General features: G+C 41.3%; 1 protein-coding gene across 2 annotated transcripts in view; it reads left to right on the top strand.

Annotated features, from left to right (window-relative positions):
* The window catches only part of CLCN2 (chloride voltage-gated channel 2), a 123,118-nt gene extending 99,045 nt beyond the window's left edge, over positions 1-24,073 (top strand). The window contains exons 14-24 of one of the 2 annotated variants that reach the window (XM_069974540.1): positions 1,728-1,838; positions 1,931-2,144; positions 3,741-3,874; positions 9,117-9,262; positions 11,706-11,814; positions 11,893-11,963; positions 12,175-12,237; positions 12,481-12,522; positions 15,000-15,104; positions 18,532-18,618; positions 19,332-24,073. In XM_069974540.1, coding sequence (XP_069830641.1) covers positions 1,728-1,838; positions 1,931-2,144; positions 3,741-3,874; positions 9,117-9,262; positions 11,706-11,814; positions 11,893-11,963; positions 12,175-12,237; positions 12,481-12,522; positions 15,000-15,104; positions 18,532-18,618; positions 19,332-19,520 — 1,271 coding nt within the window. In that variant the 3' untranslated portion in view covers positions 19,521-24,073. The remainder of the gene's footprint in view (positions 1-1,727; positions 1,839-1,930; positions 2,145-3,740; positions 3,875-9,116; positions 9,263-11,705; positions 11,815-11,892; positions 11,964-12,174; positions 12,238-12,480; positions 12,523-14,999; positions 15,105-18,531; positions 18,619-19,331) is intronic. The other variant, XM_069974541.1, reaches the window with a different exon arrangement.
* The last annotated feature ends 38 nt before the right edge of the window (positions 24,074-24,111 follow it).

Raw genomic sequence — 24,111 nt, forward strand, 5'->3', positions numbered from 1 at the left:
GGAGAGCTTCAAACGGCTTTTTTATAATAAAAATGCATTTTTCTGCCAAAAAATCCAATTACAAAGTTTCCTAAAATCGCCTGTACTAAAAAAAATTGAAACGACAGTGACACTTTAAGGCTAATTACTGAAATTTATTGATGTTGTTCTGTAAGGTTTAGAGAGAACACTGCCCAGGCTGTTCTTTCTCACTAATACAAAGGCTTAGAGAACCTTGGCTCCAGAGCTTACTGTTGGGTTTAGGATACTTGCTGTAGCCAATACATATACATATCCAGATGACTAAACCTAATGTCTTGTTTATGTTAATCCCGCACATATATAAAAGTCTTTCTTGGCAGATACACAATCTGTCACTATGATTAGCCTGTATTATACCTGCAAATTGCTTGGGATTCAGCATCCCTTATTCATTGCCCCATCAGAAAAATTCATCATATCACATGCCTTGACGTTTGTTACTCAATATAAGCCAAATAAGTTTGGATTAGTAATTGTAAATGAGACACGGTAATAGTCTCTATTTTGAGTCTTGATTTGATTTAAGCCGAGTATTCCCAGTCACTTGGCTCATTAAAGTGTCAGAAGGCTATCATTTACCTAGAAGTAATCGGCAGATGTTATCAACATTTTTCTATAGTCCTGTTCAGCACTTAGTCTCACTGTCGTTTAATTTTTTTTTTTTTTTGCAGAAATCAATAGTACAGGCGATTTTAAGAAACTTTGTAATTGGGTTTATGAGCCGAAAAATGCATTTATATCATGAAGAAGCAGTTTGAAACTGTCCCCCCTGTCTTCATTGTTCTTTATGGAGAGGGGAGGGTTGGAGGGAGATGAGGCACCAAAACAGGACAACAAAGAGTTAATTTACAGCTACATCACCGGGCTATCTCCTCTGAAGTCAGCACTGACCTCTCTGACCTCTTAATACCGGCTTTCACACAGATCCTGCTGTGTAATCCTTTGTTCTCTTCTCTCTGCTGCCGACTAATCTCCCTCCTCTACACTCCATAGGTTACACAGGGCCCGACTGATGTAAAAGATGTTGAGATTTCCTGATAATCTGCCTGCTTCCCAACGCCGCACGCTGCAGCTGACAGGCTGCTTAGCCAATCACTGGCTAGGACTTCAGCGCCCAGTGGTTGGCTGGGCAACCTGACGGCTTAGAGAAGCAGGAGCTGTGGTCCCAGGAAGCAAGCAGAGGGCAGGAGAACTAGAGCGTGGACAGGTAACCTATAACAGTTCAGGGCAAATGCTGCACGGACATCGCTAACAAAGTCCATGCAGCCCTTACTAAACAATTATTGAGCTGTGTAATGGGCTCAGTAAACGAAGGCTAATCTATCAGGTCGTCGCTTGTTTACATTATTGATCAGGACATCATCAGCCTGTCTAATAGGACCCTTAGGGCCCATTTACACAGAAAGATTATCTGCCAAAGATTTGAAGCCAAAGCCAGGAACAGACTATAAACAAAGATCAGGCCATAAAGGAAAGCCTGAGATTTCTCCTCTTTTCAAATCCATTCCTGGCTTTGGCTTCAAATCTTTGGCAGATAATCTGTCAGATAATCTTTCTGTGTAAATGGACCATTAGTCCATATTGCAATTTTTTCAGTGTCTTCAGAAGAGGTGGGACCCTCCCTGATTTAGGTCAGTTTCTGATCAACTGTGCAATGGGAAATGATTTATACTGCATACCCCCTTACAAAGTTATCTTTATATTAGGTGCTGCCTTTGGCAGGCTAGTTGGTGAGAGTATGGCAGCTTGGTTCCCAGATGGTATTCACAGTGATGGCAGCACATATCGCATTGTACCCGGTGGCTATGCAGTTGTAGGTAAGAGAAGTTTTTTGTTTTTTGCTTCTTTGCATTATTTATAATTCTCCAGGTTCTGTTTCTCTTATGTATGTATACTTCCCTTTTATTAGGTGCTGCAGCGCTCTCAGGAGCTGTCACACATACAGTGTCTACGGCCGTTATTGTTTTTGAGCTGACCGGACAGATATCTCACATATTACCTGTGATGATTGCCGTCATACTGGCAAACGCAGTAGCCCAGAGTCTGCAGCCATCCCTGTATGACAGTATTATTCGCATTAAAAAGCTGCCTTATCTTCCAGAGCTGGGCTTTGGTCATCAGGAGTAAGTACTGAATATGTTGTTTTAAATTATACTATATGGTTTGCGTTTAGGGTGCCTTCACACCTACCGTATCGCAGTAGAAAATCCGCAGCAGATCCGCGGCGGATTTAACTAAATAAATGAACACAGCACTAAATCCGCACTTACAAATCCGCAGCGGATTTGACAGTGCGTATTTAATGCTGTGTTCATTCATTTAGTTAAATCTGCTGCGGATCCGCAGCGGATTTTCTACTGCAATACGGTAGGTGTGAAGGCACCCTAAATTAGGTAAATGCCCACATCTAAACAAGCGCAGAGAAGCAAGCCATTGCACAGTATTAAAGGAGAAAGTGGAAAAAAGCGGTATGGGTACAATAATAATTAGGGTGATATGCCTCAAGCCTAAGTGGCTATAAGGTGAGCATAATACTTCCCTCCCCATTTTTTCACCATCACCCTCTGATATCCCACGAGGTGCCGGTGCCTTTTTTTCCTTTGCTTTTTTCCCTTTAACAGTATTAGGCTATGTTCACACTACGTAAAAGGACTTCCGTTGTTGCCATATGGCCTATTCTTGTAAGGGATCCCGGCCTAAGCGTACACACATCGTATACGCTCCGGCCGCGATCCCATGTGGCGCGGCAAAGAACTGACATGTTAGTTTTCTGCAGCCACAATTTAGTGTATTGTGGCCGTAGAAACCCTGTCAGTTCAGACAATGAAGCGAGCGGCTCCGGCCACTTGCTTCATTGTGCGCTATGGGAAGTTCTGATGCGCGCGCGCGCTGATGTGCCCGCATCAGGACACTGCGGCCGGAAAGCTCATCGGAATGATCTTTGCAGAGACACGGAACGGCCGATCTCTTATGCAGTATGCACATAGCCTTAAAGGGGAACTATCAGCAGGTTAGACAAATCCTCATACATCCCCATAGATATTAAAATGAAAAAGTTATAGGGGGGCAGAATAGACTAATTTTTATCAAATTTATTTTTATAAAATTGACATTTTGTTAAGAAAATGTTAAAGGGGTATTTTCATCTCAACTAAGCTTAGTTAAACTTGTAGGGCTGGTCAAATCACATATATTTGGGAATACATTCATTTAGCATACTTGGTTCTTTTTTTTTTTGTCTGCCATGCTGCTCTTTCCCTTCCTTTGTGGACAGCTTGTCGTCTAGGTTGCAGACCACCGCTCTGCTCTAAGAGCTCTTGTCTGGCAGATACATACATAGGGGAGACTTATCAAGGGGCAACTGAGCCAGTTTCACTTTACACCATGTTTGATAAATCTCCCCCATAGTATGCATTTATACCAGTGCTTTTAGAGCAGAGTGGTGGTGGTTTGTAACCTAGACAACAAGCTGTCGACAATGGGAGGCAAAGAGCAGCATATCAGGAGGAGACAAGTGAAACATGTTACATAAACTGTGTATATTTACATGCTTAATCTAGTACTGTTGTCGGTAAAGTCACACTTGTCTAATATTTAATGGAAAAAGACGCCTAAAATTGTCACTTTTCAGGTGCATAATGTGAAATGATGCAATCGGACTATAACCGCCTGTTTTCGGCCGCCCGCAGATACATTATTCTTTTGTATTTCTGTTCTAGGAGATACAATGTACGTGTTGAGGATATTATGTTAAGAAACATCCCCTTTTTATCATTAAACACCAAGTACCGTGAGCTTCAGGAGCTGCTGACAGACTGCCGGCTGAAAAACCTTGCTTTGGTGGAATCTGCAGGTAAAAGAATTAGAGGGTTAGGGAATTACATGGACAAAACTGAACAGTTGACTTTAAAGGGGTTGTTCACCAAATATTTTCTTTTCTTTCAAACCATCTGGTGCCAAAAAATGCCAGAGATTTGTAATAAAAAAAAAAAATCTCAAGCCTTCCAGTACTTATCAGCTGCTGTATGTCCTGCAGGAAGTGGTGGATGTTTTCCAGTCTTTAGAGCAGAAGTTTTCTATAAAGATTTGCTGCTTCTCTGGACAGTTCCTGACATGGACAGAGGTGGCAGCAGAGAGCACTGTGTTAGATTGGAAAGAATACACCACTTCATGCAGGACATACAGCAGCTGATAAGTACTAGAGATTATTTTAATAGAAGTAAATTACAAATCTCGGGCACTTTCCGGCAACAGTTGAGTTGAAAGAAAACATTTTTGGTGAGCAGTCCCTTTAAGGTGAAGTGAAAATAATAGAAAAAAAATGTCAGCAGACTAGCAGCTGGCCATTTATTTCACTGTGTCATGCTGGGTTCACACTACGTTTTTGCAATCCGTTTTTTTTTTTTTGTTTTGGGTTTTTTTTTTTTTTTTTTTTTGGGTTTTTTTTTTTTTTAAAAGGGATGGACTAAACAGATGCATGTGTGTGCATCCGTTTTAATCAGTTTTTTCCCATTGAATTCCATTATTAAGAAAAACAGATCAAAACGGATGCGTTTTTAACGTACATGTAAGTGTAGTCAACCTCATTTTGGTGTCCGTTAAAAAAAAAAAAAAAACGGATCCTTTTTTTTTTTTTTTTATAATGGAATCCAATGGAAAAACGGATGCACACACATGCATCCGTTTTTTCCATCCATTTTTCATTCTTTTTTTTTTTTTTAACTGATTGCAAAAACGTAGTGTGAACCCAGCCTTAGGAGGTGCCAACTAACTTTGTCTTTTACAAAAAAAAAAAAGTTGTGGCTATTACTATTCTGAATAGTTGGTCGTTCTGCGATAACAGGACAGAATAACAGTAATAAGACATTGGACACCTTACTCGGCCATATACTAAGATCCTGTGACTCATCCACACTGTAATTTTCATAGTAATACGGTCTAATTAAAATACTCGCCCGCTGTTCTGTTATCAGTCTGACCAAATGGTAACAACACATTCTGACTACTGCGCGTGTCTCAGTTGTCACCTCCATAGCAACTGTTAGACAGCACGATGGCTCTGTTGCTTCAGCCACTCCTTCACTTTTACAATGTGCTACATGGTGATAGCGCTATTAGAGTAGTGTACATATTAGGATCACTTTATAACCTATGCAAGAGACAGCAAAGCTATTCACTGACTGTTAAAGGTGAACTGTCTGCAAGTTAGACGATTCTAACCTGGTGATATGTCCCTATTGCACAGGAGGCGCCGAGGAGGAAGGTATGTCTCTTACCTTCCTCCTTGGCACAGTTTCGGTGCAGTTAGTCGTGTTCCACAGGGTCCGGTGAGACCATTATTGTGCCAGCCCACCCCTTTCTAATGATAATGAATTGAGTGTGCTGAATCGGTGCTATGGAGAGGAGCAGTGCAGCTAACCTCCCCCCCCCCCCCAGTACTCCTAATGGTCTCACCGGACACAATTAACTACAACAAAACGGTGCTGAGGATGAAGATGAGACACAACTTCCTCCTCGGCGTCTCCTGTGCAATAGGTACATATGAGAAAGTTAGAATCATCTAAATTGCAGATTCGTTCCCCTAAATGACATTACTGTTCTTTGTAATAACAGTTGACATGCAAGTGTTATTGATTGCAGCGGGTTTTACTCCTGAGACCTGCTGTAATCCAAAAATACAGTTGGGGGAGAGTGTACGGCAGTGTGCTTCACTCCCATGCCGTCCAAAGGTCCAACTTTTTCACTTCATAGACTATAATAAAGCAAAAGAGTCAGATTTGATGGACAGACGGGGAGATACTCACTGCCACTCTCTCCCCGGCTGTATCTCAGGTTCTCAGCAGGTCCTGACACAAAACGATTATCCTCAGCAGCTTTCATACCAGGTTAAGGAATTTGATGAATGGCTGGACATTATTATATATCATGTGGTTATCGGACCAAGTCAACCTGGCTTAAAGGGGTAATCCTGCAAAAATCTTTTTCTTTCAAATCAACTTGTTTCAGAAATTATATAGATTTGTAATTTACTTCTATTTAAAAATCTCAAGTCTTCCCATACTTATTAGCTGCTGTATGTCCTGCAGGAAGGGGTGTTTTCTTTTCAGTCTGACACAGTGTTCTCTGCTGGCACTTCTGTCCATGTCAGGAACTGTCCAGAGCAGGAGAGGTTTTCTATAGGGATTTGCTACTGCTCTGGACAGTTCCTGACATGGTCCAGGAATTGCCTCGGGGACTGGAGCAGCAGTATGCGGCCACCAGCGCTGGAGCCAAGGAGGTAAGAGCACTTTATTTCTTTTATCCTCTCCCCAGCACTAAAAAATGTGTGTGGCCGGACTTTTTGCAAAAAACTAATTTTAAAAAAACTGATGCAATTGTGTGCATCTGTTTTCATCCGTTTTTCCATTGACTTCCATTATATATATATATATATATATATATATATATATATAAAAAAAAATCCTTTTTTACGGACACAAAAATGAGGTTGACCACGTTTTTGTGTATGCTAAAAAAAAACGGATCCGTTTTTTTTTTTTTTTTATAATGGAAGTTAATGGAAAAACGGATGCACACAGTTGCATCCGTTTTTTTCATCAGGTTTTTTTTTGCAAAAAAAAAACCCAAAAAAAATTGATTGGAAAACCGTGGTGTGAACCCAGCCTCAGCCACATGTCCTGAAGCTGCAGAAGCTCGACTTAGGTTCCCTTTACTCCTGCACAAACAACTTGTCTGGAGAATCGGTATATTGCTCTGCCAGACACACCACCTCTGTGGTCAGGGAAATGCCAATTTCCAGTAACACCCTCATTTCTCTTTTACCGAACCAGTTCCATAACCATAGCAACTGAAGATGCCGGGTTTCCACAGCAACAAGAAATGAGGGAAGCAAAATAAGAATTCTCTGCCCTTTACCATTAGCTCCACAGTGCGGCAACCTGTTTGTGTTGTGAGACTTAGCACATGGATGGCACTCCTGTAGAAATCAGGGGGACTCCGCTGTTACCATTGTGACGCCTTCAGAATGACGGGAGGAGATCAGTAAAATATAAAGTATTAAACAGGTTGTAGGGGGAGAGTAAATAAATACACAGCAGAGTCCTAGAGAAGCCGCTTCCAATCTCAGTGCTGAATAATTCAGCAGCTTCATGTCGCTTCTATGAGAATGCGGGGCGCTGCAATTTATTGGAAAATGGCCATTAAAGGGGAACTATCAGCAGGTAAGGCTGGGTTCACACTACATGTTTGCAAACCATTTTTTGCAAAAAGAAAAACAGATGCAGGTGTGTGCATTCATTTTGATCCGTTTTTCCATTGAATTCCATTATAAAAAAAACGGATCAAGACAGATCAGTTTTTTCTAACGGACACAGAAATGAGGTCGACTACGTTTTTGTGTAAGTTAAAAAAATTGATCCGTTGTGATCCATTTTTTTTTTATAATGGAATTCAATCAAAACGGATTGCGTAGTGTGAACCTAGCCTTAGACGAATCTAACCTGCTGATACATCCCTATTGCATAAGAGAAGGTATGTCACTTACCCTCCTCCTCTGCGCCGTTCCGGTGCAGTTAGTCATGTGCTCCACAGTCTGGTGAAACACTGTCCACCCACATGGTGCCGATCTGGCCCACTCCATTCATTAATACTAGAAAGGGGTGGACACAACTGCATCGAAACAGCGCCAAGTAGAAAGGCAACAGACATACCTTCCTCCTCTGCGTCTCCTGTGCAATAGGGACATAGCAGGGTTAGATTCATCCAACCTGCTGATAGTTCCCCTTTAAATCTTTAGAACATACCTTATCTTTGTTATTTTTTGCATAATAAGGCAGCTCAGCCATTCAGCGGTTGAGGTGGGACTCCGCTATGACCGCTAAATGGCTGAGCTACCTAGAGACGTCACATCTCAAGCCGCAGCTCAGACCAGGAAGCGGCAGCCGGACGGGAGAACATGGGCTTGGTGAGTATATGTGGCTTTTTAAAATATATTTTCCCTCAGCAGCATTTTTTTTTTTCACGAGTGGGTAGAAAACCCCTTTAACTATATTGTTGCATTATTAAAAAGCTCATGGCCTATGTTATTCTATACAACATGAAACAATTATTCATGCATTAACCCACTAAACTCATGCCACAGCATATGTCCGGATCCTTGTGACATGAGACTTGGTGGGAAAGCCCCAGTGACTGCCGAGACCTGTTTACCTGGGATGACTTGGATGCAACTTTGTTTGTTCTTTGAGCAGCTCTGTGCATGTTCTATTAAGGCAGATTAAATCCACATGTATATTAGTGTTTAAATACATATACAGTGAACCCTTTTTGAGACACCCACCCAAAATTGAACACAAATGGTATTTCTGATCCATGAGGAACTGAAAGTCCAATATGGGTATAGAAACAGTCTTCTCTAAAAGTGTTTGTTTTTTTTTGTTTTTTTTTATAGAGGTTTTGTTGTGTGCTGTAGATCAACTTTTGTAATTTACTTCTATTAAAAAAATCACAAGTCTTCCAGTACTTATCATCTTCCAGTACTTATCAGCTGCTGTATGTCCTGCAGAAAGTGGTGCATTCTTTCCAGTCTGGAGAGCAGGAGAGGTTTTCTATGGGGATTTGCTGCTGCTCTTGACAGTTCCTGACATGGACAGAGGTGGCAGCAGAGAGTGCTCTGTCAGACTGGAGAGAATACACCCCTTCCTGCACGACATACAGCAGCTGATAAGTACTGGAATACCTAAAAAAAAAATTTTATAGAAGTAAATTACAAATCTCTGGCAACAGTTGATTTGAATAAAACGATTTTTTGGTAAACTACCCCTTTAATGTGTGATATGCATAGCTTACAAGTGACATGGCTATCCATGTAAACGTTGTATTTTGTAGTTCCCAATGATATTACGCAGCTCCAGAACACTTCTCTTGCCCGTATGACCCAGATATTGCTCACTGTAATCATTCTGTGAACCCAAATCCTTGCTTTCTTTGGCCAGTTTAAGTTTTTATTCTACATCATTAATATTAAGGATGTAAAAGTGTGTGCAGCGAGAGAGGGAGTAATGAAATATTGATGAAGTGATTGTCTCTTCCTCCAGAGTCCATGGTGTTGCTGGGCTCCATTGACTGCGCTCAGCTGGTATCTTTGCTGCGGTTTCAGCTCAGCAGAAAGCGCCGCCTGCAGCAGCTCAGAGAGAAAGAGAATGGGGGAAGGAAAGAAGCCGAGAACAGTGTGCGATTTCAGGTGAAAAGAGGAATTCTCTATTGTTAATGTTGCTGCTTAATGGGAGATTTCACCTTCACTCTCTAGTAATGTGCACAGAAATAGCAACAGTTACAGTATCTTACTCAATCTATAGAAAAGTGATTGTCAGTGCTCCATAGTGTGCATCTATAAGGTGACTGACACCTCTATGTCATCTCTCGGGACATTTACTATTGAGTCTAAACCGTGTGATTTTTCTACAGAGTATTCATCTGTTTTTTTTTTTACCCAGCTGAATAGGACAAATTTAACTCATTTGTGACCTAAGGGCTAATTTCTGATACAGAATTTGTTAAAATCGACAATCCTTCCCCCCCCCCCTTCCGTTCACGCTGTTCACCGTTTTAATAGATCGGCCAATTCCGCACGATACGATATATATGTTAATATGTTTATTTTTTAGGTATTTTTATAATGGGAAAGAGCCCATGGATGCCTTGGATTACAAGCATAATTTGTGCTTATAATCAAAATCCACTCTGAAACCAAAGCAAATTTTCCCATAAGAAATAACTCATATACAGACAATTGGTTCCACACCCCAAAAATAAATATTTATTATTCTGAATAACATGTAAAACAGATGAAGCAAACATTTAGAAACATCAGAATATGAGATATTATAAGTTACTGTACAGTAATGGAGAGGATGGGAAACACAAGGGCTGACAGAGACTGCAGGGAGCATGAAGGAGTGAGCAGGACATATGTGGGCACATACATGCAGCGCTCTCTGTCCGGGGAGAGAGGGGTTACAGCTATGGAGAGATTACCTCTACAGTCCTGTCCCCTGATGCAAGCCCCAGCCTGAAGTGGATCTGCTATGATTTGGAAGGTGAGGGAGACTTCCTGGGTCAGAGTACAGGGCTGGAGACTATGCAGACCATGCCCCTCCCCCACTTGCCCTCCCACCCAGTGCAGGAAGCTCTTAAACCAAAGCAATGCTCTTAAACCAAGTCACAATTTTAAAAAAACTGTGAGCTCTTCTTGCAATATGCTCTTAATCCAAGTTACTCTTAAACCAAGGTACCACTGTAATTTAAACTTTTATATTGGTTTGTTTTATCAGGGTTTATATTTTTTTATTTATTTTTAACTTTTTTTTTCTTTTCCACTTTTTTTTTTTAAAGTTAAATATGCAATTATTAGATTGCATATACTGATCAATAGCATAGCATTGATGAGTTCAATTAGTGATCTGTGCATAGAGTCTGCCTGAGAGTAGACTCTATGCATAGATCGCCGATCCAACAGGAGAGAGGTAAGTGGCCTACCCCCACCTGTCAGTGCAAGTGATCTGGACCCCCGCAGCTATGCTTATCCTGTCTTTGACTTACTTAAACACAGCAATCGCTATGCATCGCAGCATTTAAGGGGTGATGACAGGCAGCTGCGTGACCGTGGCTGTCTATCATTATGCCTGGCTCCAGGGACATTGATGCGTGCGATGCCGATTGCTTTGAAGCAGCGCCACACATATTAAAACCTCTTGCACTGACCAGACCTAGGCCTGCACCTGTTTGTGCGACTTTTTAAAAAGTCGCCAGTGATAAATTTTGCACAGATCCCAAATTATGCACATTTTTGGGTGAATGCATAAAACAGGCAGATGAAGGGGGAAAAAAAAGTTGCATCCAAAAAATATTCACCCATTAAGTACTGATTCATAAATAGAATTTAGACCAAAAATTGGCAAAAAAATCCAACTATTCACCTAAAAATAGGCACAAAAAGCTCTTGATAAATGTCTCCCCTTGTCTTTTATATCTACAGAAAGATTCTAGTGGCAAAAAGCTTACATAGCGTTACATAAGTCACTGTTTTCTCTGATAAAAGTCATGTTCTGTGTAACATCATGCACCAGGAGATGCAGTATGTTCCCATAGCAGGCTACAGGCTCTATGTTATGGACCTGTATTAGGCTGGGTTCAAACTACATTTTTGCAAGTTGTTTGTTTTTTTTTCCATCCGTTTTTGCAAAAAAGTGGATGGACAAATGGATGGATCTGTTTTGATCTGTTTTTACATTGACTTCCATTATAAAAAAAAAAAAAAAAAATCAAAACTCATCTGATTTTTTTTTTTTTTTTACGTACGCAAAAAAACATACTTAACCTTATTTTTGTGTGCTTAAAAAAATGCGTTTTGATCCCTTTTTTTTTTTTTTTTATTATTGAAGTCAATGGACACAAATGCATCTGTTTTTCTGTCCACTTTTTTTGCAAAAACGTAGTGTGAACCCAGCTTAACACACTTCAGTAATACATCTTCATGCATGAGGCCATTTGGCCAAAATAATTGACGCTCAAACTGTGTTTTCTCCGTTACAATGAAGTTTTCTAAACATTTCTTTTTGGTTTTATACTATTCCTTCCTTGTGTTATGGAGATCCATAGAGTCAAATGCTGCTGTTCTTGTTTAGATAGATACAGAGGAGTCCACATTTTCTCCGCCACGTGTAGGGGAAAGTCGGAAACCCCTTAAACCAGCATTGAAACGCAACCCGAGTAGTATGACGGAACATCCCCAAGGTACGTAACACACCTCAGCGAGCATCTGCTTTGCATCCAGTACAGACCAGTGGAACATCGCTTCTCTTTTACTCACAGACGATTCAGATAATTCTGTAGCAGCTCTGAAAAATATATTCTGCGCCAAAGACTTAAGTGAGAACATGGAGGTAAGGAGGCATCCGTACAGTCACTGTCACCATACCTGCGTGTTTTGTGTAGTGCCTGCATTCACATTACTATGTATTTCCCACAGTCACTCAGATCTGCTTCTGTCTCTGTATTATTCACCTACTAACATCCCTCTCCTTTGCCCTTTCACTCCATTGTTACTCACCATGCAGTGCTCAAATTTGTTTTCTATGTTGTTGCTAACATAAGTCCGCCAAGAATCCTGCGTCTCCCTCAAAGGTTAAGTCCAAACGGATACGGCTGTGTATGAAGGTAAGTGAGCGACTAACCTGTACCATGTGCTTCTACGTCACATCGCCACCAATCTACAGCCTCTTCTGCTCTATCCATAATATGTGCTTGTTTAGTCTGTATTACTGTCTGGGATGACTGAAATCATTACTAATTCTTATAAAATCCTGTAAGGAAGAGCAATGTTCACTCATTTTATCTCCTCCCATAATTATTGATGAGATGCCCCAGGTGACCCAAAGTGAAATAGATGTTGTTTTTCAGGGAGAAGACATGGATGAGATAGATACAATGACACAATCACAGGTGAGTCTGCAATTGATTTGTGACACCATTGAGATGTTTGCGTGCTCCTCTATTATTGTATTGTGTCAGTAGAATCCTATACAACACTCCCACACCCTTGTTCATAAATTGCAGCCACAGATACAGATTTCCTTAAAGGGGAACTATCAGTAGGTTACACGAATCTAACCTGCTGATAATCCCCTGTTGTGCACAGGAGACGCAGAAGAGGAAGGTAAGAGACATAAGCCCCTATAACACGGGGTGATGTGGGGAGCAAGCAAATGCCGACCGGTCAAGTCAGCGCTCGCTTGCTCCTCATTCCCCTGCCCGCTGCCACAGCGAGCCGGGAGGAACGGGTAAGAGCCAGGAGGGCTGCTCGGGTGATCGTCAGATTATGATTTATATGCACTATATTTACTACTGTTGGTACTTAACAGTGCTAGAGATCCTCCAGTTGCTTGAGTGAGAAAACATTTATGTAGACTTTTTATGCAATAACCGTATTATGGATCATATTTGACAATATACATGATAATTCTACAATAGGATTATTACACGAGACTATTATCGGCCGTTACGGCTGATAATCGTCTTGTGTAATCAAAGGCAACGATCAGCCGACATGAACAATGTCGGCTGACCGTTGCTGTTGTTTGTCTTTCATTATGTTGAAAGACGAACGACTAATATAGCAGCGATCCGCTGCCAGCTCCGCAGAATAGGAGTGGCGGCAGCAGACCACAGCTATCTGCTGTGGGCTGCCCGGGCGATCTAACGATCACCTGAGCAGCCCCCGGCGCACCCCCTGCACCTACCCGCTCGCTGTTTACGCGCGCAATAGCGGCAGCAGCAGTGAGCGGGGAAAAAGGAGCAAGTGAGCGCTGACAGCTTTCCTCTCCATCGCCCCGTGTAATAGGGGCTTTAGTAGTAATGTTATTTCTCATATACTAATTCACAATCATTTGTTCTTATTCCTCTGAGCTGTGTCATTTCTTTGTTGTTCCTCCTAATGTATAAATAGATTAGGTGTTATCTGTTGGACTGTGGGGGAGGTCACGCTGTCCAGTAGACACACACTTCTTTGACATAAGGGCTCATTGCAGGGTTATAAGAAAAGATGTTTGAGTAATTGCTAACCCTTATCAGAAGTGGTTAAAGGGAACCTGTCACCCCTCCTTGTCGGGGTGAAGGCAGCCCGACCCCCGGATACTTACCCCATCTCCCCAAGTTTCGCCAAGGATGGAGCCGTCATTCTCTATGGGCGTCGGACTCATCTCAGCAGCGCGCGAGCCGGGCTTCAGACGGGGATGTCTCTGTCCCGGGACCGGATCCAGGAGCACGACTTGGTGAGATGGGGTAAGTATCTGGGGCTCTAGCGGGGGTCGGGCAGCCTTCACCCCGGCATGGGGGCTGACAGGTTCCCTTTAAAGGTCTTCTTTAAATGTGTCTTACAGTAAATTCTGTGACGTGTTTATACAAAAACAAAGTGAAAAAGTTAAATATAAAGACAAAGCAAAAAGTGGCAAAAAGGATACAAAGCAGTAAACAGAAATTTCTAAAATAACAGAATACACTAAGCTGTAAAGCTGTTGTCTAAGGGCCCTAGGCTGATTATTGCTCCATGTAATAGAGACAATAATTGTTATCTCTATTACATGGAGCGATGACATTGGCTGATCGTGTCTTTAGGCCTGGACCTAAAACCATTGGCCTCTGACCATGCATTGCCATGTGTAATAGCGATGTGTAGCTGATGGCTAACAATTGAATCAACTGTTATATATCACCTCTCCACACTCTCCTCCCCTCCTGCCTTTTTTTTTTAACTTACCAGCCGTCGTCCATGCATTGCTATTACACGTAGCTATTACATGTAGCAATGCACGCCGACACCCAATGATTTTAGGTCTGGACCTAAAGAAACCTAAAAAAAAAAATTGTTTCATCAGCTGATCGTTGTCTATATTACACGGAACAATAATCGGCTGAAAATGAAAAGCAGGATTACTGTCCCGGTCTTTCTTTATTTTGCATGGGACCTTTGCGTTTGGTGTAGCAAGTTACAGGAGTAGCGTTAGGTTTATTGTGGGAGAAATAACTTGCATAAAGCAGGACACACACTTATTGTTACTTCATACTCTGAAAGTTTGCATTGGGTCTTTCTTGTGGTACAAACATTCTACTACCCAATAATATATAGTGATATGTTTTACATTTATTGCATTCCCAGGCCGCCTACCCTTACAGCGCTTATTAGGAAATTGCATGGATCAAATCTAGAAAGAGATACAGCTATTAAACATGTTATTGTAGTCTAAGAATTGTTATACTAGTCTGCGTCTTGCAGTAATAGACAATATTTTCTCACATGCATCTATAATGGGCTTTTCTATAAAGAAACGCATTATTATTTGATAGTAAGAATTGCTTTGAGGAAGTCTCTACATTGTTCGGATAAGGTGGTATAATTGTGAAATGTCTCTTATTTTTCTTAGATTTTAGAATGGGAAGAGCTTCAGCTGGATGAAACAATCAATTTCAACAACTGCAAAATTGACCCAGCTCCATTCCAGTTGGTGGAAAGAACATCTCTTCATAAAGTACATTGCATTCTATCTATCTATTTATCTATCAACTATCTATCTATTTATCTATCTATCTATCTCTCTATTTATAATCTATTTATCTCCTATCTATCTATTTATCTATCAACTATCTATCTATCTATCTATGTATCTCCTATCTATCTATTTATCTATCTATCTATCTATCTATGATCAAAATAGTATACACACCCCAGTTAATCTGGTAATATGTTAATCTGATTATTTTTACATGACTAAAACCCAAGATAAAATGTCACCTATAATCTGTACAAGGCAATTGAAGAACAAACTAAAACATTTTAGGGTGAAAAATAAAAATAAAAAAAATGAAAACAAAGAACTAAAAAATGTGCTCTATTAGCACATCTGGACTTGACAATCTTGAACCACTCTTCCTTGCAAAAGCACTTAAAGTGTCACTGTTACAAGAAAACTTTTGATCGGTCCGTGTTGAGTTTTGAGTGTTCATACCCGTATCAATTGGGAGAACGAGCTGGGAGAAGACTGCGCTGCAGCCCGTCCTGTCTCCACTCTGAGTTAGAAAAAAAAAAAAAAAAAGTCGGACTTCATACAGCTCCATTATAAGTCTGGCTCTTTTTTTTCTAACTCTGGAAAGGTACATAGATCCTTGGAATTTCTCCATAACTCCAACACATTTTCTCCTAATGTTAGGGTTAATCAGGGAGAATGCTAACATGGAGGCAAAGGATAACTGATTGCAGTCCCTGATCCCAGTTGCTTATTAAAAAGTTCCTTATAGAAATTTAAATATATACAAAAAAAAAACTTGAATGCTAAAAGTTCAAATGAACCCCATTTTCCATTTTAAATAAATGTACAAAAAAAAACATCACTACATACAAAATTGTTTTGGATCCCACACAGTGATTATATTTATTTTTTTATTTTTTTTTAATGACAGATCGCCAGAGTTTCATTTGGTCACATCATATCTCAGATAAAATTTGAATAAAAAGTCCCAGTTCACACTGAGCAAAAATGGAGGAATTATGCGGCGGAATCCCCCCATGCTCAGCATCCTGCAGTGCATGAGATCTCCGCCGTGGATTTCCACCGTTTTTGCTCAGTGTGAACTGGGCCAAACTGATCAAAAAATTCCATCTATACCAAGAGGGTAACGATAAGAACTACAGATCATGGCTGATATGGCTGTGTAGATGGTAGTTGTGGATGTAAGGAGGAAAAGAATGAAAATGCAAAGGTAAAAATTTGTCAGTCTTTTAGGGACTAATCTAACCTGCTAATATGTTCCTATTACACAGCAGATGCTGAGGAGGAAGCTATGTCTCTTACCTTCCTCTTTGGTGCTGTTCTGGTGCAGTTAGTAGTTTGCTCCACAGTCCAGTGAGACCGTTAGGAGCACTGCCCGCCCCCATAGTGCTGATCCGCCCCCATAGTGCTGATCCGCCCCCATAGTGCTGATCCGCCCCCATAGTGCTGATCCAGCCGGCCCGTTACATTGATTAAAATTTTAGAGAGGGGCGGGCCAGCCAGGGGTGGATCAGTGCTATGGGAGTTGGCAGTGCTCCTAACGCTCTCACCAGATTGTGGAGCAAACTAACTGCACCAGAATGGCTCTGAGAGGAAGGTAAGAGACATACCTGCCTCCTTTGTTTCTCCTGTGCAATAAGGGGCTATCAGCAGGTTAGATTTGTCTAACCTGCTGGTAGTTCCCCTTTAAATGTTTCCTTCTAATTCTGCATTCTCCACACATCTCCAGTTATAAGAGGAGAAGCTGTTCACACTTATGCAATCGTTCTAGTTTAGTTTTATAATTTTTTATTTCGGGTTGTTTTTCAATGTAATTGTACATATTATGGGTCACATTAACCCCTTCGGGACCAGGCTAATTTTCATTTTTGCGTTTTAGTTTTTTCCTCCTTGTGCTTAAAAGGCCATAGCACTTGCATTTTTACACCTACAGACCCACATGAGCCCCTATTTTTTGCGTCACTAATTGTACTTTGCAATGACAGGCTGAACTTTTGTATAAAATATGCTGCGAAACCAGAAAAAAATTATATGTGCAGTGAAATTGAAAAAAAAAACACAATTCTTTTTCTTTGGGGGGGGATTGTGTTTTTACACCGTGTGTCCTATGGAAAAACTGACATGTTTTATATGTTCCTCAAGTCGTTACGATTAAAACGATATGTAACATGTATAACTTTTTTTTTATCTGATGGCCTGTAAAAAATTCAAACCATTGTTAACAAATATATGTTCCTTAAAATCGCTCCATTCCCAGGCTTATAGCGCTTTTATCCTTTGGTCTATGGGGCTATGTGAGATGTAATTTTTTGCGCCATGATGTGTTCTTTCTATCGGTACCTTGATTGCGCATATGCGACTTTTTGATCGCTTTTTATTACATTTTTTCTGGATTCGATGCGACCAAAAATGCGCAATTTTGCACTTTGGGATTTTTTGGCGCTGACGCCATTTACCGTACGAGATCAGGAATAGTTCGGGCAATTACACACGCGGCGATAGCAAACATGTTTATTTATTTACTTTTATTTATAACCTGGGAAAAGGGGGGTGATTCAGACTTTTATTAGGGGAGGGGCCTTTATATTGACAACAACACTTTATTTTTTTACACATATACTAGAAGCCCCCCTAGGGGGCTTCTAGTATATACACATCTCTCATTGAGATCTTTGCTGTATAGTTATACAGCAAAGATCAATGAAATAGGCACTCGTTTGCTTTCGGCTGCTGCAGCCGAAAACGAACGAGTGCCGAGCCGGGGACGGCGCCATCTTGGACGAGTCCCCGGCCGGCAGCAGTAACTGAGATCACTCCTCCGGGACAACGTCACCAGGGAACCAGGGAACGGCTGAATCCGGTAATCGGAGGCAGCTGTCATCTTTGACAGCTGCTTCCGATTATCTAATTAGCGGGCACGGCAATCGGACCGTGCCCGGTAATAGCGCCATCCCGGGCTACATGAGGCACCCGGGATCGCGGCGGTTCAGAGCAGGGTCGCCGCGCGGCCCCGCTCTGAACGCCCGCAACCGCACGAGGACGTACAGTTACGTCCTCGTGCAGAAAAGGATTAAAGGTGAAAATAAATCTGAAATAATTGGGGTTTTTTTTCCACATGACAAAAGTCAATTGTCATTTTGACAGAGGTTTGACAGAGCTTTTGGGACTTATATAAAAGATATGTACATACAGACATAGTGATGTTTTCCTCACCATACCGCATATTGTGATTTCATCTTGTTTTGTTAGTGGTCATTCATGTGAAATGTACACTTTGTAATATTATTAGCCTGCAACAGAACGCAGCTTGGGGAAAGGAAGGGGGGTACAGAAGGCTGAAACTCCTTCAGTTATACTTCAATTCATATGATTTTGTTTTTCTTCTTGACCTTGGTTATTATTTTCTCAGGCACACACCGTGTTCTCCTTGCTTGGAATGGACCACGCTTATGTCACCTCCATAGGAAGACTCATTGGGATGGTGACATTGAGAGAGGTAATCGTATTAAATATACATTATACAATTTATGCATACTCTTTAATACATAATACAATATTTAATTTATAAGTGTCATTTAAATGTCACTTTTCAGAAATCAATAAATTTCAATAGTACAAGCGATTTTAAGAAACTCTGTAATAGGTTTTATTAAGCAAAATAGTTTCCTACTGTACTCAAAAAGCTGTTTTCCTACCTCCCCTTTACTTCAGAAGAAGCAGGATTTCTATGTCCATTATGCTCTATGGAGAGGGGAGGGATCGAGGGGGTGAGTGAGCACGGAGAGGAGAAAAAGCAGCCCTGCAAAACACAACATTCTGCAATCTTCTCTCAGATAAGCAGTGACCTTTCTGACCTGTGAATCTAGCGTTTTATATGCCCAGACAGTCTCCAAACTGTACAGCTGCTTGTCCACTTCCTGCTCACTCATCCCCCTCGACCCCTCCTCCCTCCATAGGTTATAATGGACACAGCAGATCCCGTCTTCATTTTGCTCTTCTGTAATGAAGACGGCTTTGCCTAATAATTCACAGATGAGAAATGAGGAGGGAGGGAGGAAAACAACTTTTTCAGTACAGAAAGAGGCTTTTTTGCCTAATAAAACCTATTAAAGAGTTTTTTTTAATTGCTTGTACTAAAAATTTTAAATGACCGTTACACTTTAATTATGTTTTTTATTAGACCATAACAAACTTTGCTTGTCCTTTCAGCTTCGCAAGGCTATTGAAGGCTCGGTGACCGCTAAAGGTGCTAAAGTGCGTCCTCCCTTAGCCAGCTTCAGGGACAGTTTCACAAGTAGTAGTGAGACAGAGACTGCCAATGTCAGTAAATTGTGGGAAAGAAGCCGTCGACACCTACTACCTCGTGAATCCAGCCCCTCTGATAGTGATGACAAGTGACCTTAATCACGTCATTCATCGGCCAACATCCATCCGGAGGATTGTAAGACCTCATATCAGCACTGCTATCTGTTTAATACAGAAAACCTTAAATGCACAAGCTGAACATTCAAATCATGAGTCTTCCATTCCAGCTCCTATGGAGAAGTAGGAGTTGGGTTTTTTTTTTAACGTGGCCTTTACTGGCCTTCCTTTCAGAAGTGCCCTGCACCTTCTCAATAATGTGAACCCTGTGCTTGTGGTGATCACTGGAACTGGGTGCAATCTGGAACAGGCGTAATATATATTGTACTGACTTGAAAGACTGGACTGCCATGAATCAGTAGTCATACTTTTTTTTTTTTAATTTTCAGTTGTGACAGCCGGACATGAAGGTTAATGCTGCCACTAATTTTATGTGCCATTAAAATAAATTAACGTTGTGTTTTTGTACAGTGTTCTAGCTCCTGGCTTTGGCTACAGAAAACGCATTCGGAAAGTTCAGTGTGCAACTTAGGCCTTAACCTTCTAGCACTACCAGCATCTCATTCTACCTCAGTTATAGACCTAATATCAAATACACTGAATGGCCACTTTATTGGAGACCTGCCCTTAATGATTGGAGCTTCCTAGTCATGTTACCCCAGAGCGCAGCAGAAAGTGAGCATGTTTTCTGTGGATGCTTTTCAGTTTGATTTGACAATAAAATGGGAAAAAGAATGGTCCAAGATACTTTGAACGAGGCATGGTTATTGGGGCCAGACTAGCCACGGACAGGATTTCCAAAACTGCCGACCTTGTAGGATTTTCTCATAGATCCATATAAAGAGTGGACTGAGAAAGTGTCATCAAGTGGAAACACTCCGAGAAAGGGGATCCTGCAGATGTACGCAAGGTGACGACTAAAGGGCTCAGATTGGATTGTGAAAAGAGGCTGCACATCGTCAAGCGGATCGTAACCAAATATAATTCTGGTGCTCAAACTCAATTGTCTGAATGCACAATAACTCGGCATGGGCCATCACGGTAGACAACTGGTTCAAATGCCGATTCTAAGAGAAAGAAGAAAGGAAAGACTCCGGTGGTCAGAAATCAGATCACAAAACAGCAGTCAAATGAATCCAGATAGCGGTTGCAAAATGCTGATGAGAGTCAGAATTGCTAAGGCTGGGTTCACACTGCGTTTTTGCAAACTGTTTTTTTTTTTCATCTGTTTTATGCAAAAAATGGATGGATTTGTGTGCATCCATTTTGATCCGTTCCCATTATAATAAAAAAAAAAAATAAAAGCTTTTTTTTTTTTTTAGCGGTCGACCATGTTTTCGTGGTCATTAAAAAAAGGATGCATTTTGATTAGAGATGAGCGACTACTTAAATGCTCAGGTGCTCGATACTCGAGACGAATACTTCCTGATGCTCGGGCGTTCGTTCGAGAAATGAACCCCACTGAAGTCAATGGGAAAGTCGAGTATTTTTGCAGGGGACCAAAGCTCTGCACAGGGAAGGTTGCCTAAAAAAACTGGAAACCTCAGAAAACTATGGAAACGACACTTAAATGGACAGGAAACAGCAGGGGCAGCATGCATGGACGCCTCTGGAGCTGGCTAATCGCAACATTATGCCAAATTATGGGCTCCCGGCTCTCTCCCCCATGTTCCTGTACCTTCTCCTTCGCTCCAACTTCTGTTCACTGTCGGGCCAATAATGATTGATGTCTATCAGGGGTCAAAGTTACAGCCTTGGACACACTGATGCAGTAGCTGTACTTCGCTGATCCCTGTAGACATATAGAGTATGTGTATAACTGGTGCTTTTTTTTTTTTTTTAAGGCACCACGTGCACAGGACACAGCACAGTGAGGATAGGTATAGCTGAACTACAGATCCCAGCCAGCCAAAAGAATGTCAGCAACAGGACAAATTGACTACTGACAGCTGCACTACAAGTCCAAGCCAGCAGCCAAGAGTGGCCAAAAAAATATGTTTTGAAAATTTTAAGCCCTTAGAAGGACTGTTGGGTTCTTTGTGTCGGATTCCTGCCTAACAGCACACTAATTCCCTACCTAACACTCTCCATGACGGCAGCTCTCTCCCTAATCTCATCCAGCCTGCATCTGACGCGAGCACCATGGGACCAGATTCTTATACGCCCAGGTCATCTGATCCGGCCAGCCAATCGCTGCTATCGACATGTAGGGTTCTCACGTGATGCTACGAGCTCCTAAAGCCTCTCCTGCATGATTGGCTGAGAAGAAAGCTGCCAAACATGCAGGAAGAGGAAGATACCATTGTCTCAAGTATCGCGAGATGCTCGTCTGAGTAACAAGCACCATAGAGTACCCTAATACTCGAACGAGTACCAAGCTTGGACGAGCATGTTCGCTCATCTCTAGATTTGATCCTCTTTTTTTTTTTTTATTTGAGAGTCAATGGGAAAAATGGATGCACACGACTCTGTTTTTGTTATCCGTTTTTGGGGGGAGGGGTGCGTAAAGCAGATGAAAAAAAGACATATTGCAATAGAAAACTGGATCAAAACGGATGCACACAAATACCTGTGGATGAACATTTCGACAGTATGCTGTATCTAAGCATTGTGGCAGAACAAGTTCATCCCTTCATGGTAGATGTTTACACTATGATACAAAGACAGTGCACCTTGCAAGGGTTATATGGTCATGTAAGTTTTCCTTTGCTTCTTTGGTCTTCATAGTCCCCAGATCTTATCCCTATGAAACATCTCTGGGACGAGGAGGAGCAGGCTGTTTGGAGCATTTCCGTACCCCCATCTGACTTGCTATCCTGACCACATTAGTGGATTCTGTGCCATGATAAATTGCTGCAGTTCTAAAAGCCAAAGGGGGTCCAACACCAACTGTTTCAGTGTCTCCAATGAAGTAACCGTTCAGCATAGACTATAGACCAATGTGGGATAATCCTAGGTTGGTTAACGTCTATGACCCACAGTTAAGACCAGATCTGACTGTTGCACTGTTGTAATGGTGCCGTAGAAGCCAGTGTAATTTTGCTTGTAATTGTAAATAGATCTGAATGTGAATAAAACAAATATTTAACTTTCACAATCTACGCATCACTAATATAAAGCCCAGTATTTATTAATATGAAAAAACTAGAAAACATTTTGTCCCAGGGCAGATCATAATGGGGCGCCCACCCAAATCTCCTGGGGTGCCTACATCTCCCCTAAATTAGACAACCCCCCCCCAAGAAGACAATAAATGATGGGGGGGTACGTCACAGAATTGTCATGTCGATTCTTTTAGCGGCAGAAGTGGAGGCGTGCAAGACGCTGACGTGAGCGGGCTGGTCGCTCTAGGATTCCACGTCTGTGCACAGGGGATGGAGGGGGGTGGGGCCACAGCTATATTGTTTAAATCATAAATTCCAGTCCTATATAATCATAAGTTACTTTTTGTCAGTATTCTAATCAGATATTCTTTCTAAGCATGTGTTTACAAATCACAATAAACTAAGCCTCAAGCTATATGATGATGACGTGGTGACGAGCTAGTCTAAGTTGTGGCCAAACATGGGAAATACCACATGTTCATGTATTCTTATGCAGCTTTTGTACTGTAGATAAAATTGGGCAAAAAAAAACTAAAGTACTTAATAGAAAAGTGTAAAAAAAAATTTTTTAATTGTTAAACTGTAAATGCACATTGACTTCCTAATGAAACACTTTGACTTTTTGATTGTAAACCCTGCTGATTTTTGTGCAAGTTGTGACCTAAGCTGCAGAACTGTTGTCACTGTCGTTACATATAAAACGTTTGACATGTCATAGAGAAAAGTCCGGGGTCTGAGTGCTCGTACCCATACTGATCAGGAGAATGAGTGGTGTGAGGAACGCACTGCAGCGCGTCCACACTCTGCTCAGACTTATAATTGAGCTCTATGGAGCCCAAATTTTTGTTTTCTAACTCGGGGCGGGGAGAGGACGGGCTGCAGCGTGGTCCTCTCCTTGCTCGTTCTCCTGATCAGTACAATTTTGAACACTCCGCTCAAACCTTTTGACATGCCAAAAGCTTTTTGTAATGACAAGGACACTTTAAGACACGTTGGGGGGATTTATTTAGTCTATCCTTGTGCTGTCTTAATGTAAAGGTGCATTCACACATTCCGTGCACAGTCTGTATATACAGATGGTTTGCTGCAGAGCTTGCGGCATTATGATACCAGAAGCTCCGAATCCATTTAAATCTTTGCGTAACTGTAGTGACACAGCCGCGCGGGAGTTCCGTAATTCCAGTCCATAGCACATCTCTCTTGTACGGACTGTAATCACAGAACATGTGGGTGCCACTTTAGACTGTCTGTCCTTTTTTTGAACAGATTCATTATACTATACTATGTCACTAAAATTTGATGTTCTCCAATTAGTTAATGTGCACCAAAATTCTTTTCAACATTTACCACAATTCTGTCCATATGAACGAACCGTGTTTTTTTTTTGTCTACTTATTTTGTATTTTTATTCATCTGGACATTTTATTTTTTTTTAATAATTAAAATCCTAATGTATGTAAACTTTATTTAAACCTTTCAGAACAGTAAATTATACGTGTCGATATTTTAGACCATTGTTGTTA

This window comes from Dendropsophus ebraccatus, chromosome 6 (assembly GCF_027789765.1).
Source record: "Dendropsophus ebraccatus isolate aDenEbr1 chromosome 6, aDenEbr1.pat, whole genome shotgun sequence".
In the NCBI taxonomy this organism is placed as follows: domain Eukaryota; kingdom Metazoa; phylum Chordata; class Amphibia; order Anura; family Hylidae; genus Dendropsophus; species Dendropsophus ebraccatus.